The 25,644-nt window shown below is 47.7% G+C and overlaps 1 protein-coding gene across 3 annotated transcripts in view; it reads left to right on the plus strand.

The window, feature by feature from the left end:
• The window catches only part of RARG (retinoic acid receptor gamma), a 130,816-nt gene extending 108,694 nt beyond the window's left edge, over positions 1 to 22,122 (plus strand). For all 3 annotated transcript variants that reach the window (XM_083599402.1, XM_083599403.1, XM_083599404.1), the window contains 7 exons: positions 1,420 to 1,568; positions 3,607 to 3,748; positions 10,733 to 10,893; positions 13,942 to 14,118; positions 15,066 to 15,270; positions 16,279 to 16,437; positions 19,737 to 22,122. In XM_083599402.1, coding sequence (XP_083455528.1) covers positions 1,420 to 1,568; positions 3,607 to 3,748; positions 10,733 to 10,893; positions 13,942 to 14,118; positions 15,066 to 15,270; positions 16,279 to 16,437; positions 19,737 to 19,933 — 1,190 coding nt within the window. In that variant the 3' untranslated portion in view covers positions 19,934 to 22,122. The remainder of the gene's footprint in view (positions 1 to 1,419; positions 1,569 to 3,606; positions 3,749 to 10,732; positions 10,894 to 13,941; positions 14,119 to 15,065; positions 15,271 to 16,278; positions 16,438 to 19,736) is intronic.
• The last annotated feature ends 3,522 nt before the right edge of the window (positions 22,123 to 25,644 follow it).

A 25,644-nucleotide genomic window follows, 5' to 3' on the forward strand; every position in this document is an offset into this window, starting at 1 on the left:
CGCTTAACTGACTGATGCTTAGTGGGAAGGAAAGGTGTGGGACGTCAGCGTGGTGGAAACAGATGACAGCAGAGCCAATCCAGCACTCCTGCCGGTGCGTTTACACTGCACCACACTGTCCACTGCTGGGAGCCAGTTTAATGTGTTACAGTGTATTTTGGGGGGCACCTATGTGCCACCTTAAAGACTAACAGATTGATCGCAGCATATCGTGAACAACTAGTCCCATTCATTATGGATGAAAACATTTATTCATAGCATAATCTTTCCTGGACCAAGGCATGATTGATGCACGACTAGATGAATGATTTTTTAATTTTATTTTTGTATCTGTTGATAAAATGGGCTCTCTGTTCACAAACACTTATGCCCCAATCAATCTGTTAAGTCTTTTAGGTGCCAGAAAGCATTTTGAGGGTGTGTGAGAGATTTTTAATGCGAGTTGAAATGCAGCCAAAGTTTGTAAATTACTTTATAGATTCAGAATCTTGGATGTGTTATTTGTAATGCCTGTCCCTCCGATGGTTCCATGATGCTAAGATAATCCCTCAAACTTTCTGGACTCTGTTCTGCCTTCTGAAGTTCCTTTAGCTTGTTGAGATTGTGATTATGGGGCAAAGCAGATGCAATTCCTGCCCCCCTGCCTAGCCCTCCCCTTTCCCAGTGTGAATCAGGTGAGCAAACAACCCCACACACTTTCCACACAGTAATTTTGAGTCGTAGAAGCTTCCTTAAGATAAAATTTTAAAAAATGAAATGAAATGAAAGGCTGTCATTTTTAATATGTTTTAACCAAAGTTTGGGTGTTGTTGTTGTTTAGTCGTTTAGTCGTGTCCAACTCGTGACCCCATGGACCAGAGCATGCCAGGCACTCCTGTCTTCCACTGCCTCCCACAGTTTGGTCAGACTCATGTTAGTAGGTTCGAGAACACTGTCCAACCATCTCGTCCTCTGTCGTCCCCTTCTCCTTGTGCCTTCCATCTTTCCCAACATCAGGGTCTTTCCCAGGGAGTCTTCTCTTCTCATGAGGTGGCCAAAGTATTGGAGCCTCAGCTTCAGGATCTGTCCTTCCAGTGAGCACTCAGGGCTGATTTCCTTAAGAATGGATAGGTTTGATCTTCTTGCAGTCCATGGGACTCCCCAGAGTTTCTTCCAGCACCAGAATTCAAAAGCATCAATTCTTCGGCGATCAGCCTTCTTTATGGTCCAGCTCTCACTTCCATACGTCACTACTGGGAAAACCATAGCTTTCACTATACGGATCTTTGTTGGCAAGGTGATGTCTCTGCTTTTTAAGATGCTGTCTAAGTTTGTCATTGATTTTCTCCCAAGAAGCAGGTGTCTTTTAATTTCGTGACTGCTGTTTGGGTGTACAGTGTCCCAAATTTCTGCCTGACCCTCCCCTATTTCCTTCTGCAGCGGTGGAGACGCAGAGCACAAGTTCGGAGGAGATGGTGCCCAGCTCCCCCTCTCCGCCCCCACCCCCACGTGTCTACAAACCTTGCTTCGTCTGCAACGACAAATCATCTGGCTATCATTACGGGGTCAGCTCCTGCGAAGGCTGCAAGGTGAGTGGAGGGAGATTCCCCACCCCACAAGACGCTGTCGCACACCTCAGCTACCCTCTGCGCTGGGGGGCTCCTTGCAGCGCAGCTCGCCCGAATCGTGAGTTCAAGCAGGCATCTGTTCAGACCAGGAGGGTGGGGTTGGCTGCTTCACCCAGGCCTCCTTTCCTCGTCCAAAGGAATGTTGCAGCAGGGAATTTGAAGCTGCATGCCAACACCCAAAAAAACAGATTATGCAAGCAAGATGAAATGTGCAAAACAAGCATATGCATGCTGACTTGCATCCTCCTGTGTCCCGGTTGTTGAATTGGGGGGTTTCTGGTTGCAGAAAATTCTGCACCTACTTCCAAGATCATCAGGTTAACATCCATCAGGTTGAGGCTGAATCCGTACATATGGAGAGTGTGTTTTCCACCTTGGGAACCTTTGAGGGTTGGTTGCTGGAACTGAGAGCTATAGTTAAAAGTTTCTGCTTGACTCATTTGGCCTGTGAGGCTGTGTCCTCCAAACCATGCCCACCTGCTCCACACCTGACTTGCTCCACAACTTGGACAGCTGGGCTTTTACTGTGCACCTATCATTCACCTGCCAGCAGATGATTGACAGGCGATGGTCTCCCCTATCAAAGCTGGCCTGCAGGCGGAGTGGGAGATAAAGATATAGGGTCCCTGGCTGAAAGAGTTCCCCAATGCTGCCCTTTATCTCCATACTGAGGGAGCGGAGAGATAGTGACTTGCCTAAGATGATGTTTGGACTCAGAACTTCCTGGTTCACATACTTCCCAGCCCCTTACAAAATGCCAGCTCTTTAAAGGGCAACTTCTGTTAAACGATCGCAAGTGGCAGGGCAGTGGAAGACCCTCTGCCTGAGATTTTGGAAAAGCTGTTGCTGCTACTGCCAGTCAGGGAAGACTGTCCTGGGCTAGAACGGAAGGTCTGATTCATTACAAGTCAGCTGCTTATGATACACAAACATTTAAAAGTCAGAGGTGGGCCAAAGAACAAGGGGGCCTCGCATCTTTTTCTGAGTGCCCCAGGTGTTTCCCTGTGTGGGGTAGTGAATTCAGTGGAAGGAGGGATCAAATTAAGGGCTATCAGTAGGATATTACATAAATTATTTATTATTATTATTATTAATTCAATTTATATACCACCCTTTATCAAAAGATCCCAAGGTGGTGTACAATTGTTAAAAACACATTACAGAACACCAGTGATAAAAATACAATGAAAACACATAATAAAAAGCACACTGACAGACAGCCTAATAATAAAATAGTCATCGTAATAACAGTCAACTCTTCTCCACACTTCCACAGGCCATAGATTATTTAATAGCCATAGGCCTGGGTAAAGAGGAATACTTTTGCCTGGTGCCTAAAGACATGTAATGATGGCGCCAGGCGAGCCTCTCTGGGGAGAGCATTCCACAACCGGGGAGCCACCACAAAAAAAGCCAGTTCTCTTTTTGCCTCCCAAAGATGACCTTTTTTGGAGATGATCTGGAGTGTAAGGAATGGAAGGGAACTGAACAGGAATTGAATTGATTTGGAGCAGGATAAATTGGGAAATTAACCGGGGGTATATGAATCGAAGAGGTACTGTTTTGGGGTATCTGACTTGGGCTGCAAATTAAGCAAAGAACGTAAACCTGTGGGTGGTCTGGATGGGAGATAGTTGGTTTGCCTTCCGTGCCATTTAAAGCCTAAACTGGCATGCGCATATTTGCAAATTGTATGTGCATTTGTGTCTATGGACCCTGCCCCAAAAGTCACTAGCCACGCCCCTGATCTGAAGATTCAAAACTCATACTGCCATAGCCAGGTCTGAAGTTTCACCCTGGTAAGCGACGACATCTGAAACAGCCTCCAAGCTGCAAAAACGGCCCTACCTGAAGCAGCGTGTTTTGGAGAAGGTGGCCGTGGATATCACAATTTGCACTGGGAAAGGAGGCTTGGAACTACCTAAGTGCCTTCCTTCCGCATCACCCACCTCGTCACCTGTTCCTCTTTCTCCCTCTCTCTCTCTCTGTGACCTTTTAGGGCTTCTTTCGCCGAAGCATCCAGAAAAACATGGTCTACACCTGCCACCGGGACAAGAACTGTCAGATCAACAAGGTCACCCGCAACCGCTGCCAGTATTGCCGCCTGCAAAAGTGCTTTGAGGTTGGCATGTCCAAAGAAGGTGAGCTCTGTTCTAAGCCAGGGGGGCAGGCAATGTGTGAGGGATGATAGCAAATGAGATTACAGTAGGTAAAACAAGACGGAAAGTTGCATTCAGTGCCTTTCAAATGGGGTGGTATGCATGCCCCCACTCGCTGGCATAGACGTAACACACTTTGAAACTGTCAGTCTGTGTGTGCAAGGACCATGTCTGCCTTACTGTTTTATGTACCGCAGAAGTAGTCATTCGAATACAGTGGTACCTCAGGTTACATACGCTTCAGGTTACATACGCTTCAGGTTACAGACTCCGCTAACCCAGAAATAGTGCTTCAGGTTAAGAACTTTGCTTTAGGATGAGAACAGAAATTGTGCTCTGGCGGCGCTGGTTCAGCAGGAGGCCCCATTAGCTAAAGTGGTGCTTCAGGTTAAGAACAGTTTCAGGTTAAGAACGGATCTCCGGAACGAATTAAGTGCTTAACCCAAGGTACCACTGTATTATGTTTTTTGTTGGCAACAGCCATTGGCAGATTCTCTTTGCCCCCCCCCCCAATGGATTTGGACACAGACCATGTCACGTTTAGATGATGGGTACGCAGGAACATTTTCCCTTGCATCCTCACATCTGTGTGCATGCACATATTTGCATGCGTCCCAAATGGAACTTCACTATTTTAAGGAGTGGTCTGCGCATAGGTCCCTCCTGCCTGCCTCTGTCACTTTACTTGCTGCGCATCAAATGTAGAATTTTGTAATTGGCCTGTGTTGCCAAGATACAATCGCAGGGACATCTAAGAGGAGGCACACAACACAGGCCAGCGCTTCTGAAGGGATCTTTGGCTCCCGCAGCCTGAAAACTCCTGCGAAGCCATCTGCTTTCTGTATCTGGTTTCGCCGCTGCGTTTCCTTCCACGGTGGTGCTTTTCAATGCATTCCACCCCCAAGGAAAAGCATTGGGGGAACATTTACCTTGGAACTGAAAAGGCAACGTGGGTTTTTCAGGAAAGCTGCGTGAGCGGGAGACTGCCGTTTGCAGCTATTCCCGCCTTGCTCCTCAAGGCTGCACACACAGAGCTCTGCCGATACTCTGTTCTGATGAAACGTTTTCCATGTGTATTCCTCAGAGGGGAAATAATTCCGAGAGCACTCCCACAGAGGAACAAACAAACAAACAAAACTCCCAGTGGAGGGGGAGGTACTTTAGTCACTGCCCGGCTTGGGGGAGTTTGCCGTCCCTCTCAAGAGTGCTGTCAGCTGCCCAGCCCTTCCATGAGACAGAGAGCCTCTCAGCGGCTGTTGCTTTTACTCCCAACTGCTTAGGCATGTCTTCGCGCTGGCCTGGGCCAGGGCTCACATTAATCACCGTCTCTTTAAGAGCCCCTAATTAGGAATGTCTATGTCTCGAAACCTGGCAATTTATTTCCGAGGGCCTGTCACTTTAAAGGGAGAGAGGCGGTCGGTGGAGAAGATTGGGCAAGGGGCGTGGGGCATGGCTGGCTAGCTGGCTGGCTGGCTGGGGAAGGAATGTTATCCCGATGGGTTGTCACTACAGAGACAGGAAACGGATGGCCTAAGGGATTTGGGCCAGCGCAGCTCCTCCTCCCTTTCCCTCCCAGGATCCCATGTAGACTCAAATGGGATTTAGTGCTAAGCAAGGGGGGGGGCGTTGCAGAAAAACCAAGGAATCGGGGGGGGGGGGTTGAGGTGTTCACCCTCACAGCTAGACTTCTGCTAAACCTACAGTGGTACCTCGGGTTACATACGCTTCAGGTTACATACGCTTCAGGTTACACACTCCGCTAACCCAGAAATAGTGCTTCAGGTTAAGAACTTTGCTTCAGGATGAGAACAGAAATCGTGCTCCGGCGGCGCAGCAGCAGCAGCAGCAGGACACCCCATTAGCTAAAGTGGTGCTTCAGGTTAAGAACAGTTTCAGGTTAAGAACAGACCACCAGAACGAATTTAAGTACTTAACCCGAGGTACCACTGTATATGCTTTCGCCTCTTGAAAGCAAAGGCATAAGCTTGTGTTTGTGCTGGGGAGAGTAGGTTGGGGTGGGGGTGGGGAATACCCTGAGGCAGTAGGGTTCTCAGTTTGCGTGTGTGTTGCCCCCCACCCCCCCGCTGCAAAGAGGTCTATGGCTTGGCTGGCAGCAGCCCCCCACCCCCTTCTGCATTGTGCTGACTGTGGCTAAAAGTGTATATCCTGCCAATTGGCGTATCCTGTTCCCAGATCCCTGGCGCTTTATCCTGGGGTGAACAGGAAGGGCAGCCTGGGAAGGCTCGGGCCAGCAAGAGTGCACACGCAACCCCAGGACTCTCGGTAAAGGGAGGGGTGCCGGCAGAGCCTGGGGAAGCGAGGGAGGGGGGAGATACTGGTGCTGCTCCTGCTCCTGGCACCCCGAGGTTGGAGAGAGAGAGGGAAGAGGATAAAATTTCTCCCCACCCCACGTCCCACCTGAACACACACATGCCAGCCCAAGATAAACTCCTGAGAAATCATTGCAGGCATCTCCAGATTCCTTGCCCAGGGGGCACTGGGTCTGGGTCTCTCTGGTTTGCTTTTTTTGGATACATCTGGAGCTCGTTGCTCAAGCAACGCAGCTTTGCTCTCCATTGTGGGATGTGTAAAGAAGAAGGCTGAGGACTGGGTAAATGCAGAATGAAGTTGGCTTGGCATTAATAATAATAATAATAATATTTTTTTATATCCCGCCCTCCCCAGCCGAAGCCGGGCTCAGGGCGGCTAACAACAATAAAATAGTACAACGTTCTAAAATCATTTCGTTATAAAAGTAATTCAAATCAAATTGATGGCAACCATTGGGCCAAAGTTCTGTGAAGATTGCCAAAGGAGGGAGTCAGGCTGTGCCCTGACCAAAGGCCTGGTGGAACAAGCTCTGTCTTGCAGGCCCTGCGGAAAGATGTCAAGTCCCGCAGGGCCTTAGTCTCTTGTAACAGAGCGTTCCACCAGATTGGAGCCACAGCCGAAAAAGCCCTGGCTTTAGTTGAGGCCAGCCTAAACTCACTGTGGCCTGGGACCTTCAGGATGTTTTTGTTTGAAGACTGTAAGTTCCTCTGTGGGACATACCAGGAGAGGCAGTCCCGTAGGTACGAGGGTCCTAGGCCATATAGGGCTTTAAAGGTTAAAACCAGCACCTTAAACCTGATCCTGTACCCCACCGGGAGCCAGTGCAGCTGGTATAGCACCGGGTGAATGTGATCTCGCAGCGAGGACCCCGTAAGGAGTCTCGCCGCGGCATTCTGCACCTGCTGGAGTTTCCCCTAAAGGACCAGCCTTCACTGAGAGTGAGGGACTGTGAGTGCAAGCCTAGAATTGGGACACCTAGAGGCATCTAGTCCAACCCCCTGCAATGCAGGAATCTCAGTTAAAGCATCCCTGGCAGATGGCCATTCAACCTCTGCATAAAAGCCCCCCAAGGAAGGAGAGCCACCAATTCCCGAGGGAGAACAGCTCTTAGAAAGTTTTATTCCTGGTGTTTAGTCAAGTTTCTTGTAACTTGAATCCTACCCTCCAGAGCAGGAGAAAGCAAGCTTGCTCCAGCTTCCACAATCTTACGATGGGCCATTACTCAGAAGTAAATATTCAATGGGACTTATTTCCAGGAAAGGTTTCAGCCAATGGACTCTTCAACCACTTTTGATAATGAATGCCATGAGGTAGATAGAATGGAGGGTAAGCAGTCTTAAGGGTCTGGAATAACTTGGCAACCCTTATTTCATCAGTGACGCGTTAAAAATCGCCACAGCACGAGATGTCCCCCAGACTGTCCTTAAAAATAAATGAGCGAATTATTATTTAAACAATCTGGTTTGGTGTACAAAAGGGAGATTAAAATTTACAAAGAGCTAATAAAACCACATGGGGCGCGGGTGGCGCTGTGGGTTAAACCACAGAGCCTAGGACTTGCTGATCAGAAGGTCGGCGGTTCGAATCCCCGCGATGGGGTGAGCTCCCATTGCTCGGTCCCTGCTCCTGCCAACCTAGCAGTTCGAAAGCACGTCAAAGTGCAAGTAGATAAATAGGCGGGAAGGTAAACGGCATTTCTGTGCGCTGCTCTGGTTCACCAGAAGCGGCTTAGTCATGCTGGCCACATGACCCAGAAACTGTACACTGGCTCCCTTGGCCAATAAAGCGAGATGAGCGCTGCAATCCCAGAGTTGGCCACGACTGGACCTAATGGTCACGGGTCCCTTTACCTTTACCTTTAATAAAACCACATATGAGTTCTCTTGTAGGGAAGTGCCTGTAGAATCCAAAAAGTTAATCCCATGCTGCTTCTGTGGAATTTGGGACTTTTACAAGACAGTTGTGGGGTGGGTGAAATCCGTTTATATCCCAAAGTACCGTATTTTTCACTCTATTGGACGCACCGGACCATAGGAGGGGGAGAACAGGGGGGGAAAATTTCTAAGTCAAGGTGTGTTCTGTGCGTTCAAGGTGCATTCACCCGAAGCCTCCGGAGCCCAGCGGGAATTCCCGCTGGACTCTGGAGGCTTTGGGTTCCTTTCGACCTGCTCTTTGGGGCTGGCGGGGGGGGGGGAGTGCTGCTTTCCCCCACCGCCAGCTTCCAAACCAAGCTTCTGGATGCAGGCTGCTATCCGCAAGCCTGGGGAGCCCGGCGGGAACTCCCGCCAAGCTCCCCGGGCTTGCGGATAGCTTCCTGAAGCCTGGAGAGCGAGAGGGGGCAGGGCGCACCGACCTCTCTCGCTCTCCAGGCTTCAGCGAAAGCCTGCATTCGCTCCATAGGACGCATACACATTTCCCATTCATTTTTGGAGGGGAAAAAGTGTGTCCTATAGAGCGAAAAATACGGTAATTTCCATTGATTCCCCAGATACACTAGATCAGGGTTTCCCAAACTTGGGTGTCTAGCTAGTTTTGTACTACCAACTCGCATCATCCCTAGCTGGCAGGACCAATGGTCAGAGATGGTGGAAACTGTAGTCCCAAAACAGGTGGAGCAAGTTTGGGAATCCCTGCTCTATAGAGGTAGGCTGCACTCAATTCCTAGGAAAATAGGAAGCTGCCTTATACTGGTCTATCTAGCTCAGCACTGTATACACTGACTGGCAGCAGCAGTTCAGGGTTTCAGATAGGGGTCTCACCCAGCCCTAACGGGAGATGCTGGGGATTTGAACCTGGGACCGTCTGCATGAAAAGCAGATTCAGGTAGGTAGCCATATTGGTCCGATGCAGTTGAAATACAGTGGTACCTCGGGTTAAGTACTTAATTCGTTCCGGAGGTCTGCTCTTAACCTGAAACTGTTCTTAACTGAAGCACCACTTTAGCTAATGGGGCCTCCTGCTGCCGCCGCGCCACTGGAGCACAATTTCTGTTCTCATCCTGAAGCAAAGTTCTTAACCTGAAGCACTATTTCTGGGTTAGCGGAGTCTGTAACCTGAAGCGTATGTAACCTGAGGTACCACCATATATATAAATAATATATAAATAGTAAATAGTAAATAATAAATAAATATAAATATAAATATAAATAACCTAAATAATCTAAATTATATATATATATATATATATATATATATATATATATATATATATGTCCAGTAGCACCTTAGAGACCAACTAAGTTTGTTCTGGGTATAAGCTTTCATGTGCATGCACACTTCTTCAGATACACCTGATGGTGGTTGTTATTGTTAAAGATTTCTTACACACCCTTCACTCTAAAGGACAGTCACAACAACATACATATGTCCAGAGTGGCTCAGTTTGTAGAACATGAGGCTCTTAATATCAGAGTCATGGATTCGAGTCCTTCATTGGGCAAAAGATTCCTGAGCTTGGGCTCAGTGGTCCGCCTTGATACCCCTTGACCCACCACCTCAGAGGCTGGCAACTATCCATGCAACTGTTTTCAGTGGATGCTGGTAGCCCAGTTTCTGCCCCCATGTTTCTTTAGGGCACTGCAACAACACAGCATCCATCTGAGGCTATAGGTTGCCAGGAGTTGGGGATGAGCTGAGAGGGCTGGCAAGAGGCTTCAGTTTCACCCACAGGCTGTGTTGTAGAAGATCTCTAGGTGAGGTGTCTCCCCGGTAATAAACAAAAATCTGCCCTTATTCCCTTATGGGGGACACAAGAGCCCTTATAGAGTCCTTTGTAGGTTCTCCATCGGTCAGAGAAAATAACAGAGGCCAACCAGAGAATATTGAGAAGCAAAGCAGCTAGTAAGCTTGATCTTTATTGAACTGTTGCAACAGGGTGCTCCCTTCACACACAGGAGAGTGGAGGAGGACCCAGAACCAAGGTGTGCCTGCCCTTATATAGACATTTTAAATTCCCTGCCCTGGAGCTCAAGACCACCCCTCCATACATCATACATACATCACAGAAGGGGTGTAACCCAAGACCACCACCCCACAAACATCATACCTACATCACAGAAAAGGCGGTCTACAACAGAAATTTGAATGTTGTTTTTCCTGTCTGCCAGGTTATCTGATTATGCCTTATCTGATTGCCTTTTCTGGTAGTCTGCTTATTCCTTTGAGATGGTGCTTACCCAATTCCTGAGACAATGGGAAGGTTCCCTCACCCCCTCCCTCCTTGCAGAGAAAACATCTGGTCAGTTTGGGAGTCAAAATGGTTTCAGGGCGGTCTTCCTGTGCTGCTCCAGACATGTGGTCCACATATCTATGTACGTGCTTGCTTGGTACATTTATGAACATTTATTATATACATAACACCTTAGTTTTTTTTTATTTCACCGGGCAGACGCGTCTTGGATGGGAGCCAGCACCCCGTCCCCACAGTGCCATCTCCGAACAATTTCGGCAGAAATTCCACCAACCCACCACGCACGTTGCCTTGGCTTAACCGCCATGGCTCTCTCTCTTCTCTGCGTCTGGAAATGGAGGGATTTTTATTTCATTTTTTGGTGGGGTCAGGTCATAAGAACATGGGAGGTTCCCCAAACCAAAAAATTCTCTCCTCACCTTCCTTCCCTCATCTCTCTCTTTCAGCCGTGAGGAACGACCGCAACAAGAAGAAAAAAGATGTGAAGGAGGAGGTTGTGGTAGACAGCTACGAAATGACCCCCGAGCTGGAAGAACTCATCCAGAAGGTCAGCAAAGCTCACCAGGAAACCTTCCCTTCCCTCTGCCAGCTGGGCAAATATACAACGGTAAGAGCCGCAGCGTGTTTCTCCTCCCTTCTTTTGCTTGGACGTGTTCCCTGTAGAAAACAACAAACTGCGACAGGAACACTGGGCACATCTCTTTTTTTTTTTTTAAATATATTTTATTAATTTTCCATATATTCATATCATATTAGCAATTTACAATAAATTTTCGATTTTTAGACTTCCTTCAGCTTCTCTGCCAATCGTTCGAATTCTAATTTTTTAATACACATTTCCAAATTTTTATATTACCTTTATGCTTACCCCCCTCTTATATTTTGCTTTTTTGCAATATTTCTTATTCTATTACAGAGCTTCTTTAAATGCCACTAACGTTATTTCGTTATCACTTATACATTGCCAATAGTCTGCTAATTTTTTCCAGTCCTCGATAAACCTTTGATCTCGTTGATATCTGATCTTCCCAGTCAGTTTATCAAGTTCTGCATAGTCCATCAGCTTCGTTCTCCATTCCTCCAACGTTGGTATTTGTTCTTGTTTCCAATTCTGGGCCAATAGTATTCTTGCCGCTGTCACTGCATATTGGAAAATTTTGTGATCCTTTCTATTTATTTCATTACCAATTATTCCTAAGAGGAAAGCCTCTGGTTTCTTAACAAATGTATATTTCAACATTTTTTTCAATTCGTTATATATCAACTCCCAGAAGCTTTTCACTTTCTTACATTCCCACCACATATGAAAAAATGTACCATCTTTTTCTTTACATTTCCAACACATCTTACATGTTTTGTACATTTTTGCTAGTTTTACTGGTGTGATATACCATCTATATATCATTTTCATAACATTTTCCTTTAATGCAGTGCATGCAGTAAATTTAATACTTTCATTCCATAGTTTTATCCAATCATCAAATTGTATGTTATGTCCAATATCTCTGGCCCATTTTATCATGACTGATTTAACTTCTTCATCCTTTGTGTGCCATTCCAGCAATATTTTGTACATTTTGGATAAATTTTTGTATTCGTTATTTATTATTTCTATTTGAAATTTAGAATCCTTCTCTGCATATCCATATTCTTTAAGATCTTTCTTAAACATTTCATTTATTTGAAAATAGTGCAGCTCATCCTAGCCCAGTCCATGCCTGCAGGCCTCAAGTGTGGCCCTAAACACCTTGTCCCTGAAAACATTATACCTGGGTAATTTAAATGGTTCACTCTTCAGAGTAGAATTTCTTATTTGAATTGTGTACATTGTACATTGAAAGGGATGCGGGTGGCACTGTGGGTTAATCCACAGAGCCTAGGACTTGCCGATCAGAATGTTGGCGGTTCGAATCCCCGCGATGGGGTGAGTTCCCGTTGCTCGGTCCCTGCTCCTGCCAACCTAGCAGTTCAAAAGCACCTCAAAGTGCAAGTAGATAAATAGGTACCACTCCAGCGGGAAGGTAAACGGCGTTTCCATACGCTGCTCTGGTTCTCCAGAAGCGGCTTAGTCATGCTGGCCAAGGACCCGGAAGCTGTATGCTTTATTGGCTCCCTCAGCCAATAAAGCGAGATGAGCGCCACAACCCCAGAGTCGGCCACAACTGGACCTAATGGTCAGGGGTCCCTTTACCTTTATTTATGATTATTACTTTGTCAAAATAGATAGATACCATAGATGTGTAGATAGATGCCATGACAGCATGTAAGGAAGATAAAAAAATAAACTGGCACAAGCCCACTTTGGCTGAGCCAGAGACCTGCTGATATAAGTCCTGCATCCAGCTCAGCTGGGACTCAGTCTCTGGAACTTAAAGCAGCCATATGTATGCCTGTGTAAGTCCTCCAAAGGGGGTGTTCTGAGGGGCGAGATGAGGCAAAGAGAGATTTACACACACACACAAAAGGTCCTAGTTCACTTCCAGCACCACCTTCTCCTAGTAGGTAGGGGTGGGCAGAAAGTAGATTGGAATCTCTAAATGATTTGCAGTAGATCAGCAAGAATTTCTGACTTAGGTTGCCACAGCAATAACTAAAAAGCTTTCGCTCCCAAATTAAGTTGCTTGGGGTGGGGAGGGAACCAGGAGTGTGGAAGGACCTGTGAATTTGATTTGGATGTTGTTGTTGTTTAGTCGTTTAGTCGTGTCCGACTCTTCGTGACCCCATGGACCAGAGCACGCCAGGCACTCCTGTCCTCCACTGCCTCCCGCAGTTTTGTCAAACTCAAAACTCAAACTCAGCTTCAAGAACACTGTCCAACCATCTCGTCCTTTGTCGTCCCCTTCTCCTTGTGCCCTCAATCTTTGCCAACATCAGGGTCTTTTCCAGGGAGTCTTCTCTTCTCATGAGGTGGCCAAAGTCTTGGAGCCTCAGCTTCACGATCTGTCCTTCCAGTGAGCGCTCAGGACTGATTTCCTTAAGAATGGATAGGTTTGATCTTCTTGCAGTCCATGGGACTCTCAAGAGTCTCCTCCAGCACCATTTGGATGCTGGAGGAGACTCTTTTGATTTGGATAGTTGACCACTAATTCCTGGGCTGAGATGTACTCTGAGATAACATGTTCCTATACAGTGGTACCTCGGGTTACATATGCTTCAGGTTACATACACTTCAGGTTCCAGACTTCGCTAACCCAGAAATAGTACCTTGGGTTAAGAACTTTGCTTCAGGATGAGAACAGAAATCATGCTCCGGCGGCGCAGCAGCAGCAGGAGGCCCCATTAGCTAAAGTGGTGCTTCAGGTTAAGAACAGTTTCACGTTAAGAACGGACCTCTGGAACGAATTAAGTACTTAACCCGAGGTACCACTGTAGTTGAAGTGTATGCGTACCACTCTTTCCAAGCCACTATATCAGCTCAAGCTGGTGGACTTCAAGGGTCCTTAATTTAAGTAAAGCAACAAAAAATTATTAGATTCCCCAAATGCCTGACATCTGCTTGCCTTTGCCATAAGGGATGCTGACTGGTGGGAGAGACTCCTAAGGTGCGCTAAGCGTGCGAGCCCTCCTGTATCTGCAGAAACACAAACAGGAGATGCAAGGTGGGGAGAAGGCGGCAGCATTATCGATCCCTGACCTCTCGTCCTTTCTCTTCCAGAACTCTAGCGCAGACCACAGAGTACAGCTGGACCTGGGGCTGTGGGACAAGTTCAGTGAGCTGGCCACCAAGTGCATTATCAAGATTGTGGAGTTTGCCAAACGTCTGCCAGGCTTCACCACCCTCAGCATCGCCGACCAAATCACCCTGCTCAAGGCAGCCTGCCTAGACATCTTGGTGAGGGGCTACAGCAGGCAACGAGAGCTGCTTGGGGAAGCGAGGGGTGTGTGGCCTTTGCCAGGGGGCTGCATATAATGCAGGATAAAAACGGTGACAACGGATAGAAAGAAAAAGCTTCTCCACGCTTTTCTGCAGGGTTGTCTGAAATGGTGCAAAATTAAGCATGTGCTCAGACAGTTCTGCTTTTACTGATTGTAGAGAAGAGCAAAGAGTAAGGCAGGATGCTGGAGCCACTTCTTGTGTGCTGGGAATTCTGCTCAGCTCTGTCTCTGGCTGCCGAGGTTTCCCTGGGCATCTTCCAACCACTTCTGAGCCTGTTGTTGTAGGGGTTAAAGGCCAAGAAGCCTACTTGAGAGGCTGAGATTCTCGGGACGCTGAACTCTGCACCTAATACACAGAATTGCAACCTTCTTTGCAGACCTAGGGCTCATCCACACCTGCTTATCCCGTGCCTAGAAAGCATGGATCTGAGCAGTTTTCCCCATTCTCAGGAAAGGCCCACTCCTAAATACTAAATCAGAGCAAATGTCAATCCAGAGAAAACCCAAATTGCCATTTGCTCCAACTGGGCACTAAAGATCGTTTTTCCCTGGGTGAAAGCAGTGGGACAAGAGGGAGAGTGGATAACCTCTAGTGAGAACCTCTCCCTTATTAATCATAGAATTGTAGAGTTGGGAGCGATCCCCGAGGCCATAGCTGTCAACGTTTCTCTTTTTTTAAGGGAAATTCCCTTATTCCGAATAGGATTCCTCACAAGAAAGGGGAAAAGTTGACAGCTATGCCTGAGGGTCATCTGGTCCAACCCCTGCAATTTGAAACCATACCAGACCCTGCTTAGCTTTGCAAATGTGCCAGCAGTTTTATTGCTGCCTCACTTAAGAGGACATTCTAGACGTGACCTTCTTCCTGACCGTCTTCTCTGTGCTCCCCTCCGCCTTCTGCAGATGCTCCGTATTTGCACCCGCTACACCCCAGAGCAGGACACCATGACCTTCTCGGATGGGCTGACCCTGAACCGCACCCAGATGCACAATGCAGGATTTGGGCCCCTCACAGACCTGGTCTTTGCCTTTGCTGGGCAACTGCTGCCTCTTGAGATGGACGACACAGAGACAGGACTGCTCAGCGCCATCTGCCTCATCTGTGGAGGTAATGGCCGTGTTGCAGCCTCCTCAGACATTGTTATTAGCCTTGTCTTTAAAGGTAAAGGGGACTCCTGACCATTAGGTCCAGTCGTGACCGACTCTGGGGTTGCGGCGCTCATCTCGCTTTATTGGCTGAGGGAGCCGGCATACAGCTTCCGGGTCATGTGGCCAGCACGACTAAGCCGCTTCTGGAGAACCAGAGCAGCGCACGGAAACGCCGTTTACCTCCCCGCTGGAGTGGTACCTAGTTATCTACTTGCACTTTGACGTGCTTTCGAACTGCTAGGTTGGCAGGAGCAGGGACCGAACAACGGGAGCTCACCCCGTCGCGGGGATTCGAACCGCCGACCTTCTGATCGGCAAGTCCTAGGCTCTGTGGTTTAACCCACAGCGCCACCCACTCCCCAGCCTTGTCTTTAAGGGCTGGCAAAGGGAGCCCGTTGACCTTTTTGAGGTCTGGTTCTTGCCGATAGTTCTACTTTGCAAGCAACCAGTACCAAATTTTGTAAGATTTCTAAGACACTGCAGGGAAAGGATAGGAAATGACATCTGCATCAGCAGAAAGCCTGGAATAGTATCATAAAGTATACAGCTGTGTTTCTAGACTTGGGTCTCCAGCTGTTTTTGGACTACAACTCCCATCATCCCTAGCTAGCAAGACCAGTGATCAGGGATGATGGGAACTGTAGTCCAAAAACAACTGGAGACCCAGGTTTGTGAGACACTGGTCTACAACTAGAAAGGCCAGAATCTTCTATCAGAACAATCACACTGGTAATTTGTATACACATTTGTATAATTCTGCTAAATGGTTGCATGCTTGGTATTACGGCTCAGTTTAATGTGCTGAACATGCCTGTTTCTGAATCCCACATGGCTGTCTTTCCAACCTCTGCAAAGCAGTAACCTCTCCCTGATGGACTGACATTGCATTTCTGCCCCGCCTTTCGATAAAGAACTCAAAAGACAAAACCAACAAAACAAACAGCACTGCCTGTCTCTTCATCTCCAGATCGAATGGACCTGGAAGAGCCGGAGAAGGTGGACAAGCTACAAGAGCCACTGCTGGAAGCCCTGAAGATTTACGCTCGCCGACGTCGGCCCAACAAGCCTTACATGTTCCCCCGCATGCTGATGAAGATCACTGACCTGCGGGGGATCAGCACCAAAGGTGAGCACAAGCCCATCATCAACACACTGCCACATAGGCAATTGCACCCTGGATGCAAATGCGTGGTGGCTGGTCCCCATTGGAATTGGTGGGGCAGAAGAAGGCAAGGCAGCCACCAGTAGGTGGAGCCAGAGCCAACTCATTCTAGTTTTGTTTCCTGTTGTGTACTGAGTTGAATAGGATCCAAAAGGCAGCAGTCTGATTGGTCCTAGAACAATAGGATTCAGAATGTAGCAGTCTGATTGGTCCTAGAACAATAGGATTCAGAATGCAGCAGTCTGATTGGTCTTAGAACAATGCAGCAGTATGATTGGTCCGCAGGAGCCACCCAATCCAGCTCCAGGTGGAAGTGAATCCACAACCTGATTGGCCTACAGGAGAATCCCGGAATTAGCCAATCACATGGGGCCCATTGTGTAAATAATGTATATAAAGCAGACATTCTGGGGGAACATTCATTCCTCCTCACCACTATGAGCTGAATATAGAGCATGAAATCCACTCTCGACTCTGAGTATATTTCATCTCCATTCCCTTCCCTACCGTCAGGCTGCCTGGATAGCTCAGTTGGTTAGAGCATAGTGCTGATAATGCCAAGGTTGCAGGTTTGAACCTTTAAGGGACAGCTGCATATTCCTGCATTGCAGGGGGTTGGACTGGATGATCCTTAGGGTCCCTTCCAACTCTAGAATTCTATGATTCTCAATTGAAGAGGAGGTTCAAAGCCAGATGCACTTGTTGAACTGGTTGTAAGTCAGAGGGCTGGCAGCTGGTTAAGGGCAGAATGATCATCTTCATATAGCTACACACTTTTCTGTGCTGATCTCAGGCATCTCAAAACCGGATTATTGAGAACCAACGACTCGTGGCGCATTCGTTGTCACCCCTGCCCTTTTCTGTTTCCAGGCATTGTGTAGGAACCATCGTTCTCTTGTGTCTCCTCCCCATTTTGCCCATAGCATCCTCAGTGTTGGATGGGAGCTTATGGGATCTCTGTTCCCTTTGGTTCCTCCCCAGCAAAATCGCAGCATTGAAGGGGGGAGGGGGGGACCTTCGTTATCTCCTCCACGGCAAACCTTTGGTTCCTCCGCATCCCAGCACCTACCTCTTCCAGGAGCAACGAGAAATCTCCTGGGGTGTGCATCTACAGATTTTGCCCACAGCTGGCCAGTTGCCTTATCAGTGTGCGAGAACGTGCCAATTCCTTCCATGCGCTTGCAGTAGCACCAGAGAAGAGCATGTAGCAGTAGTGCCCTGCGGTGCAGCTATTCTCGCCATCTCCGCTGCCAGGGAAACTCCGCCCGGGTCTCATGGCTGCCTTTCCTCCTGTGGGAATGTTGAGGATAGTAGGAGAACATATATTGATTAAATATTATCCTTCCTCACCCACGCTAGTGAGCTAGTAGCAGAACACATACCCCCGTACATAGCAGGCAGCTAATTGATAGATTCGTTAGAACCATTTGAGTTAAAAAATCCAGTCTGGCTTGTACAGATTGGATTGTTCCTGGTAAATCCCTGGTAAAGGTAAAGGGACCCCTGACCATTAGGTCCAGTCGTGACAGACTCCGGGGTTGCGGCGCTCATCTCGCTTTATTGGCCGAGGGAGCCAGCGTACAGCTTCCGGGTCATGTGGCCAGCATGACTAAGCCGCTTCTGGCGAACCAGAGCAGCGCACGGAAACGCCGTTTACCTTCCCACCAGAGCGGTACCTATTTATCTACTTCACTTTGAGGTGCTTTCGAACTGCTAGGTTGGCAGGAGTGGGGACCAAGCAACGGGAGCTCACTCAATTGCAGGGATTCGAACCGCCAACCTTCTGATCGGCAAGTCCTAGGCTCTGTGGTTTAACCAATCCCTGTTAGTTCCCTTTTAAAAACAATAATGACACAACAGTCTTCTTTTAGAAAGCTCTGTACCGTCCTATCTTGGAAGTTGAACGGAATCTGTTCCAGAAGTCCGTTTGACTTCCAAAGCGTTTGACTTCCAAATCACGGCTTCAGATTGGCTGCAGGAAGCTCCTGCAGCCAATCGGAAGCCCCGGTGGACGTTCGGCTTTGAAAAGAACATTTGAAAACTGGAACAGTCACTTCCAGGTTGCAATCATTCGGGAGCCAAAACGTTCGAGAACTAGGCTGTTCGAAAAACAAGGTACAACTATAATGATAAGGTTTACTTACATTCAGTTCACAGTATGACCTTGAAGACAGGCTTTAGTTTTTAGTCACAGTTGCAGACAAAGGTGTGAGTTCATTGTTTGTGAGGGATGAGCCCATGTGTTTCTGGCTGAGAGCCAGCACACAGCAAAAGGCATCAAGATGGGATAAGGTGTAAATGGGCATTGTTGTCTTGGAAGATGTTTAGTAGGGCCAATTCTGGGGTGATTTCTAATACCTGCTTAGTTATTTTACATATTTCTCATAGGCCGTTGTCCAGCATAGTTGGATTTTCATAACCCACCTACTTTCAGCAGCCAGAAACACCATAACCAGACACTGGAGAGACCTGTCAGGAGTAAGCATGGACCAATGGTGCCAAATAGTATGGGAAACAGCCCTACTAGAAAAATTAACCAATAAACTGAAACTGACATGGGGACAAACAGAAGAAGACGCCTTCCCTTTATCACATACACAGCCCAACAAGACAATGACAATAATCCACCCACACCATACAAATCAATATGGCTAACCTGATCCAAAACACCCACCCACCCCACTCACACACGAAAACAAAGACCACCACAGCCAATCACAAACAACCACACCCTAGACCAACCCCAACCTCTCTCACCACCAACGAAACACAAATGAACAGCAGAGAACCTACACGAGCAACGCTGACACCAAACCCTACATACATTAAGCAAAATAGAAACATCGCCACCCGACCCCCCCATCTTCCCCCCTCCACCCCTTTTTTTCTCCCCCCTAATGTCTCAACAAATGAAACAGATTTGTAAAAATGTTGCATGGGAAAAATACGAGAGACATTACACATACTTCTGTAAAACCAGAAAATCTTTAATAAATAAATAAATAACAAAAAAAGATGGGATAAGGTGAAAAAGGCAAAATGGCTGCGTGACCAGCCCCTTTATAGGGTCTGCCAGGGTCACGCCCATCTACCTGGTCACATGCAGGGGGACGATGCTCCAGACCAGGTGTGACAGGAAGTCCTCCTGGCTGGAGCAACATTCCCCTGTGTGTCCACTCTGGGCAAACAGGAAACGTTGTATTGGACTGCTTTTGTGATGTTAAATCCCACACCTCCCTTCTTCCCCCTTCTCCCGCAAACAGGGGCCGAACGAGCCATCACCCTTAAGATGGAGATTCCTGGTCCCATGCCACCGCTCATCCGAGAGATGCTGGAAAACCCCGAGATGTTTGAAGACGAGTTGTCGCAGCCCCCGCCCCTGGCAGAACCCCCCAGCTCTGAGGAGAGCCCTGCAGATGCCAAGAGCCAGGAGGAGGAGGAAGAGGAGGAGGCCCCCTAGCATCTCAAAGAGAGCCAGGATCTAGGCTAGGAAAGGCCGGGAGAAGGGAAAAAAGAAAACCCTTTCCACATCTATTTCCTCCGTCCTTCCAGCCGCCCATTTCCTCCAGGACTCTTTGCCTTAATATTCAGGCCTTTCCTGCAGGCCGCCGGAGTTGGGTGTCAAGGCAACAACTATGGGGGCTCCACATTCCCCCCTCTTCGGCTGCGTTTGGTGACTTCTCGGCCGGTGTTGGATGCCTCTCGCCTTAAACCTTTCCCCCTGCGGAGCCCTTGGATGTATATTCTAAACTCACCTTTGCCCCTCGAACCCCAGAGCTCTGCCAAAAGCCCCAGGCCACCTGCCCAGTTGCGTCGGGCGCCCTCAAGCCAAATATCCGGGACCCGGGAAAGCCCCCAAGGGGCTTGGACTGGGAGACCTCTCCTTTCAAAACGGGAGGCGCTCCCACTGTGCAATCCGCCCCCTCGCACTCCTGCCTGTGGGAAGAGGGGAGCCGAGAGAGAAAGACTCTGCGACGTGTGCCCCCAAACACACACCACACCGCGCTCCTGGCCTCCTCCCTCGCGACCCGGTCCACCGTCCCAGCTGGATGCGAACTGTACCCTCCCAAGCCAGGAACCCAGGCATCCGGGACACTATTTATTCTAGTCTCTGGAGGCGGGTAGAGGGATGGCATTTCTCTCCTGCATCCCACCCGGCCCCCAAATGCACACAAGGATCTCGGACCAATGACTATGCAGGATGGGGAGAGTGAAGCCAGGATTTCAGCATACATATATATCCCTGTTGTGGGATTTCTGTGTTCATGACCATCTCTTGCAGATTCCATGGGGTTGTGGAGTCTTTGTTTTTGAGGGAGGTGAGTTTCACGGGCTGGGGGTGTGTGTCTTTTTTTGTTTTTTGTTAGCTGTATAAAGCGCTAATGTTTTATTGTTTGGGGCAGAAATCAATCCCGTATCAGGTGTGTGTGTGTGTAGGAGGGGGTGGGGGAGAAGAGGGGCAGCAGTCCGTCCTTTCTCCTCCCTCCCAAGGCAGAGGGGGGGCAACAGGGGGCGTGGCTTGCTGTCTCTGTTCTCGCTTGGGATGCTTTTGACCCCGGTGCTAAGGATTCTGGGAAACAGACCCCAAAGGACACTAGATACCAAAGATATTGAGGAAAGGGTGAGGGTCGGGGGTGCCAGAGCTGCAGACTTGAACCCATTTCCTGTCCCTCAGGGCCCTCTGCTGCCCCCTACCCACAACCTCCCCCCTCCCCAGGGAGAACCAGCCACTCTCTGCTAAGGTTGTGTGGAAAGGGGGACTTGGCGGGGAGGTGCTGGACACTGTTTACCTTAACTGGCAAAGTTTGCTTCCCCAGCACTTTGATAAAGGGGAAGGGACAGGTCACTCCTGATATAGGAAGCTTTGTTTCCCCTTCTCCAAGGCCTAAGATGGGGAGGAGACCTGCTTTGCTCCACAGCTCCAATGGACCAAATATGGAAAATGCTCTTTCTTCTCCTCCCCAGAGGGCAAAAGACTTGCAGAAAGCGTCTCCCACCTCCCCTTCCCTGTGCTCCTAGCAATACGAAAGGAACCAAACCCGAACACTACAAGAAGCGGAGGTTGGGGAGGGTGGCATCGCACCAGACCCTTTTGCTGATGTTCCGCCATTGGCAGCTGCGATTCCATCTCGCCCTACGTCTGCTTCATCAGTGGGGGGAGAGAGAAACAAAAGCCTCCCCTCTGCTGCTTTGGGAATGAGAGCTGAAGGTTCTGCTGCCCCTTGCTGGCCATGAATGGGGCAAGACTTTTGGCGGATTTATTTATTTGCCTATGTTTACACCAGGGGGGTGGGTAGCACAAAGAGTTGCACCTTCACCCCCACCCCAGAGCAGGCGATGAGGCGGGTGGAACAGCGCCCCCACCCCCAAGGAACGAGAGGCCCTGCCGAAAACTGCCTTGGCTTCTTCCCCCAGTCATTTTAAGCTGCCAAAATGAAACAAATTAATGAAATAAATACCCCAGGCCTTAAGATGGGGTCTGTTTGTTGTGGGGCGGGATGGAGAAGAGGCTGAAGCCCTTCCGTGATGTTTACAGACCAGCTTTCCATGGTGTTTTAGAGGAATCTGTCCTGTCCCTGCACTCCCAGCTGTGCCGCAGAAGAGGGGACTTTTCTATTTTTGCAAAATAAAGCGACGGAAACTCAAAAACATGGCTTTTCAATTTTATTTGTCTCTCAGACAGTGTGTGCGCTCGTGTCTCTCTCTGTATTTTTTTTTACCCCCTCCAAATTTTCAAAACTGCATAGAATTTGCATCCTGGTGTGGTGTGGAACAGCAGCATTTTCTGAGACCCACCACCAGAAGTTGAAACAACGGCCACCCATTTCTGGATCAAGGCAAGTCTGGATTACATAACCTTTGTTTCGTAATAGTTCTGCTTTCCTTAGCAACCCATTCTGACAGTAGCCTAGAAAATGTTCTAAATAAGCAATATCTCAGTGGTGCTTAGGCTTACCTCTTGGTTGTTTCCAACACCTACGATTTGAAAAGGTGGGTGTTAATTAATAATCATTAATATGTTTTTCATTTCTGTATAGGGTGATCAGCTCGGTCAGTTATGGGAAACCTGTGTCACTACAAACGTTGCTGGACTCCAACTCCCATCATCCCTGACATTTGGCCATGCCGGCTGGGGGCTGATGGGAGTTGGAGTCCAGAAACGTCTAGAGGGCGCCATGTTCCCCATATTTGAGCTAGGTCAATTGAGACAAAATGGGAAAGATGGAGGGCACAAGGAGAAGGGGACGACAGAGGACGCGATGGTTGGACAGTGTTCTCGAAGCTACCAGCATGAGTTTGACCAAACTGCGGGAGGCAGTGGAAGACAGGAGGGCCTGGCGTGCTCTGGTCCATGGGGTCACGAAGAGTCGGACATGACTAAACAACAACAAGACCTATAGAGCAACAGTGATTCACGAAAACAACTGACGAAACCTCAATGGGGAGAAAGTGTGGAACAGCAGTTGTTTGAGGAGAACACAGCATGGACAAGAGTATTGATGGGGCTCTCAGTATTTTGCGGGAAGGGTTCAGTCCTATGGAAGAACTTTAGGCTTGCACAATTAAAGCGCTGTGGTGTCCTAGGCACACAAATCCACCATTTTTTTAAATAAAAAAAACCTTAGTATTTAGGGAACAAATGAGAAAATGCACTAGAAGTGTGGGATGAACCGAAAAGCATGTAAACTCCCCACAAGCAAATCTGGAGAAAAGCTCATTGCTGTATCACAACCCCACAAATTTACAGATTAGCACCTTGAAATGTTTAATCTCAAGTGATATTTGCACATTGTACTTGCCAGAGAGGGGTGGGGATGGTTTCAGCCAGCACACATTACCTGTCTGGTTTTCCTGACACTACAAAAATGCCCCTTTCCTTTCGGAGGGAAGCTGCTTTGAGGGGCAATGCATCAAACAAAAGCATTTCTCAAGAAATGACAGGGCAGCTCTGTATCACAGGTAATGTCATGCGTGCACAGATTCACAAGCCAGCTGGCAGGAGCAGACTGGAGCCAAGGTAATGTGTGCACAGCCCTAGTCTAACCTCTGTGTTAGCCTTCTGCAAGCAAATTGGGATGGATGCTCAATAAATAGACCTGGAGGTGCCTTGAAACAATTCCGAGTCTTGCCTGCTCTGCTTCGCTGTGTGAAAAAGCATCTGCCAGCTGATTTGCAGGCTTCCATCCTCCTGAAATATGTAGCCATAAGTGCACTACTTTTGCAGCAAGTTTCTGCACAAGAAGCTCCTGCCTTCTCCTGCTACAAGCTCCTTGCAATAAGCACTAAAAAAGGGAGTGATTGAATTATGGCAACCTCCTGGCAAACATGAGTGTAGTTTTACTATTTGTCCACTTGGTGGTGGCAGTGTTGCTGTGATGGCTGGCAACATGCCACGTGAAACATCTCTCTAGGTTTTTTACAAAGCAAAACGTTGTTACAGGTGGAAGGAGCATCTGAAAGATAAATGTAATAACTGATGAAAATAGGGATGTCCTATTCCATAATAATAATAATAATAATAGTATTATTTGTACCCCGTCCATCTGACTGGCTTGCCCGAGCCACTCTGGGCAGCTTCCAACATACAGTGGACGCTTGACTTACGTACTGCTCTGGATATGTAACTTTCGGGTTGCGAACGCGGCAAACCCAGAAGTGTATACTTTTGGGTTTCGCTGCGCGCGTATGTGCAGAAACTGTGTGACCACGCATGTGCGCAGAAGCGCTCTATTGCGCCATGCGTGTGCGCAGAAGTGGTGCCTCCAGTTACAGACTTTTCGGGTTAAGTACGGACCCCCCAGAACGAATTTAATTCATATCTGGTGGGTCCACTGTATATAAAAACAATAAAACATTAAACATTTTTAAAAAGCCTCTTCCCTATACAGTGGTAGCTCGGGTTACAGACGCTTCAGGTTACAGACTCCGCTAACCCAGAAATAGTACCTCGGGTTAAGAACTTTGCTTCAGGATGAGAACAGAAATCGCACGACGGCAACAGGAGGCCCCATTAGGTAAAGTGGTACCTTAGGTTAAGAATGGACCTCCAGAACGAATAAAGTTCTTAACCCGAGGTACAGTGCTGCCTTCAGATGTCTTCTAAAGGTTGTATAGTTACTTATCACCTTGGCTCGGGGGTTGCATAATTCCACACCCTCCAACATTTCTCTGATGAAAATAGGGATTCATAAGCGAAAGTGCGATATTTGGAGATCAAATCAGAAACCAGGACAGCTTCTTTAAATCCAGGACTGTCCCTGGAAAATAGGGACACTTGGAAGGTCTGAATACAGTTGTGATGAACAGCAAGCGGGGTGTGGTTAGTCACCAGCCAAAATCAGTAATGGAAAGGGGAAGTTTACGTTTGGTTGATGCAGCAGATCTCTCTGATATGCAAAGAAATCCTGATGCAAGGATGGAAGGAAAGGAAGTGTGTCAGGAGCCCTTTCATTACTTTCGCAGGGCTGCCTCAACCTGTGATTCACTCTTTGATTATGCCAATAAATCTGATGCAGAAATGAATTACAAAATTGCTATATTATTATTATTATTTATAATTTTTTATTAGAAATTTTTTTTACAACATAACACAAACCCCCACCCCCCAACACAGAAATCCACCCCCATCAGACACAAACATAACAAACAACAAGCATAATATACAACAATACAAACAACCAAATAAAAGAATTCCTTTATCCTGTTTCTGGCATCCTTATTTACTTCTTATAAGCTGTTTCTTTTATGAATAAGTATTAAGATTTTTCTAATTATAACTTAAATATCCACAAAGTCTCCTGCAGACATTAATCAAAACAAGTCCAGGTATGAATTTTAGGGCACTGTTTTGTGAAGTATTCTCTGCATTTTCCCCATGCTTTCTGAAATTCTTGTCTAGTATGATCTCTAATTGCCTCTGTTAATCTAGCCAGTTCAACAGTTTGTCTTGCCATTCCATTTTTGTTGGCACAATTTCTTTAATCCAGTTTTTAGCAATTAGGATCCTTGCCGCTCCTGTAGCATAGAGGAATATTTTCTGATCTTCTGTTGCTATACCTGCGTCCGTTATCCCTAGTAGAAAAGCTTCTGTCTTTTTTATAAAGTTATACTTAAACATTTTTTTAAGCTCGTCATATACTATGTTCCAGAAGCTTTTGATTTTTTCACAGG

Source organism: Podarcis filfolensis, assembly GCF_964270895.1.
Source record: "Podarcis filfolensis genome assembly, chromosome: 2".
Classification (NCBI taxonomy): domain Eukaryota; kingdom Metazoa; phylum Chordata; class Lepidosauria; order Squamata; family Lacertidae; genus Podarcis; species Podarcis filfolensis.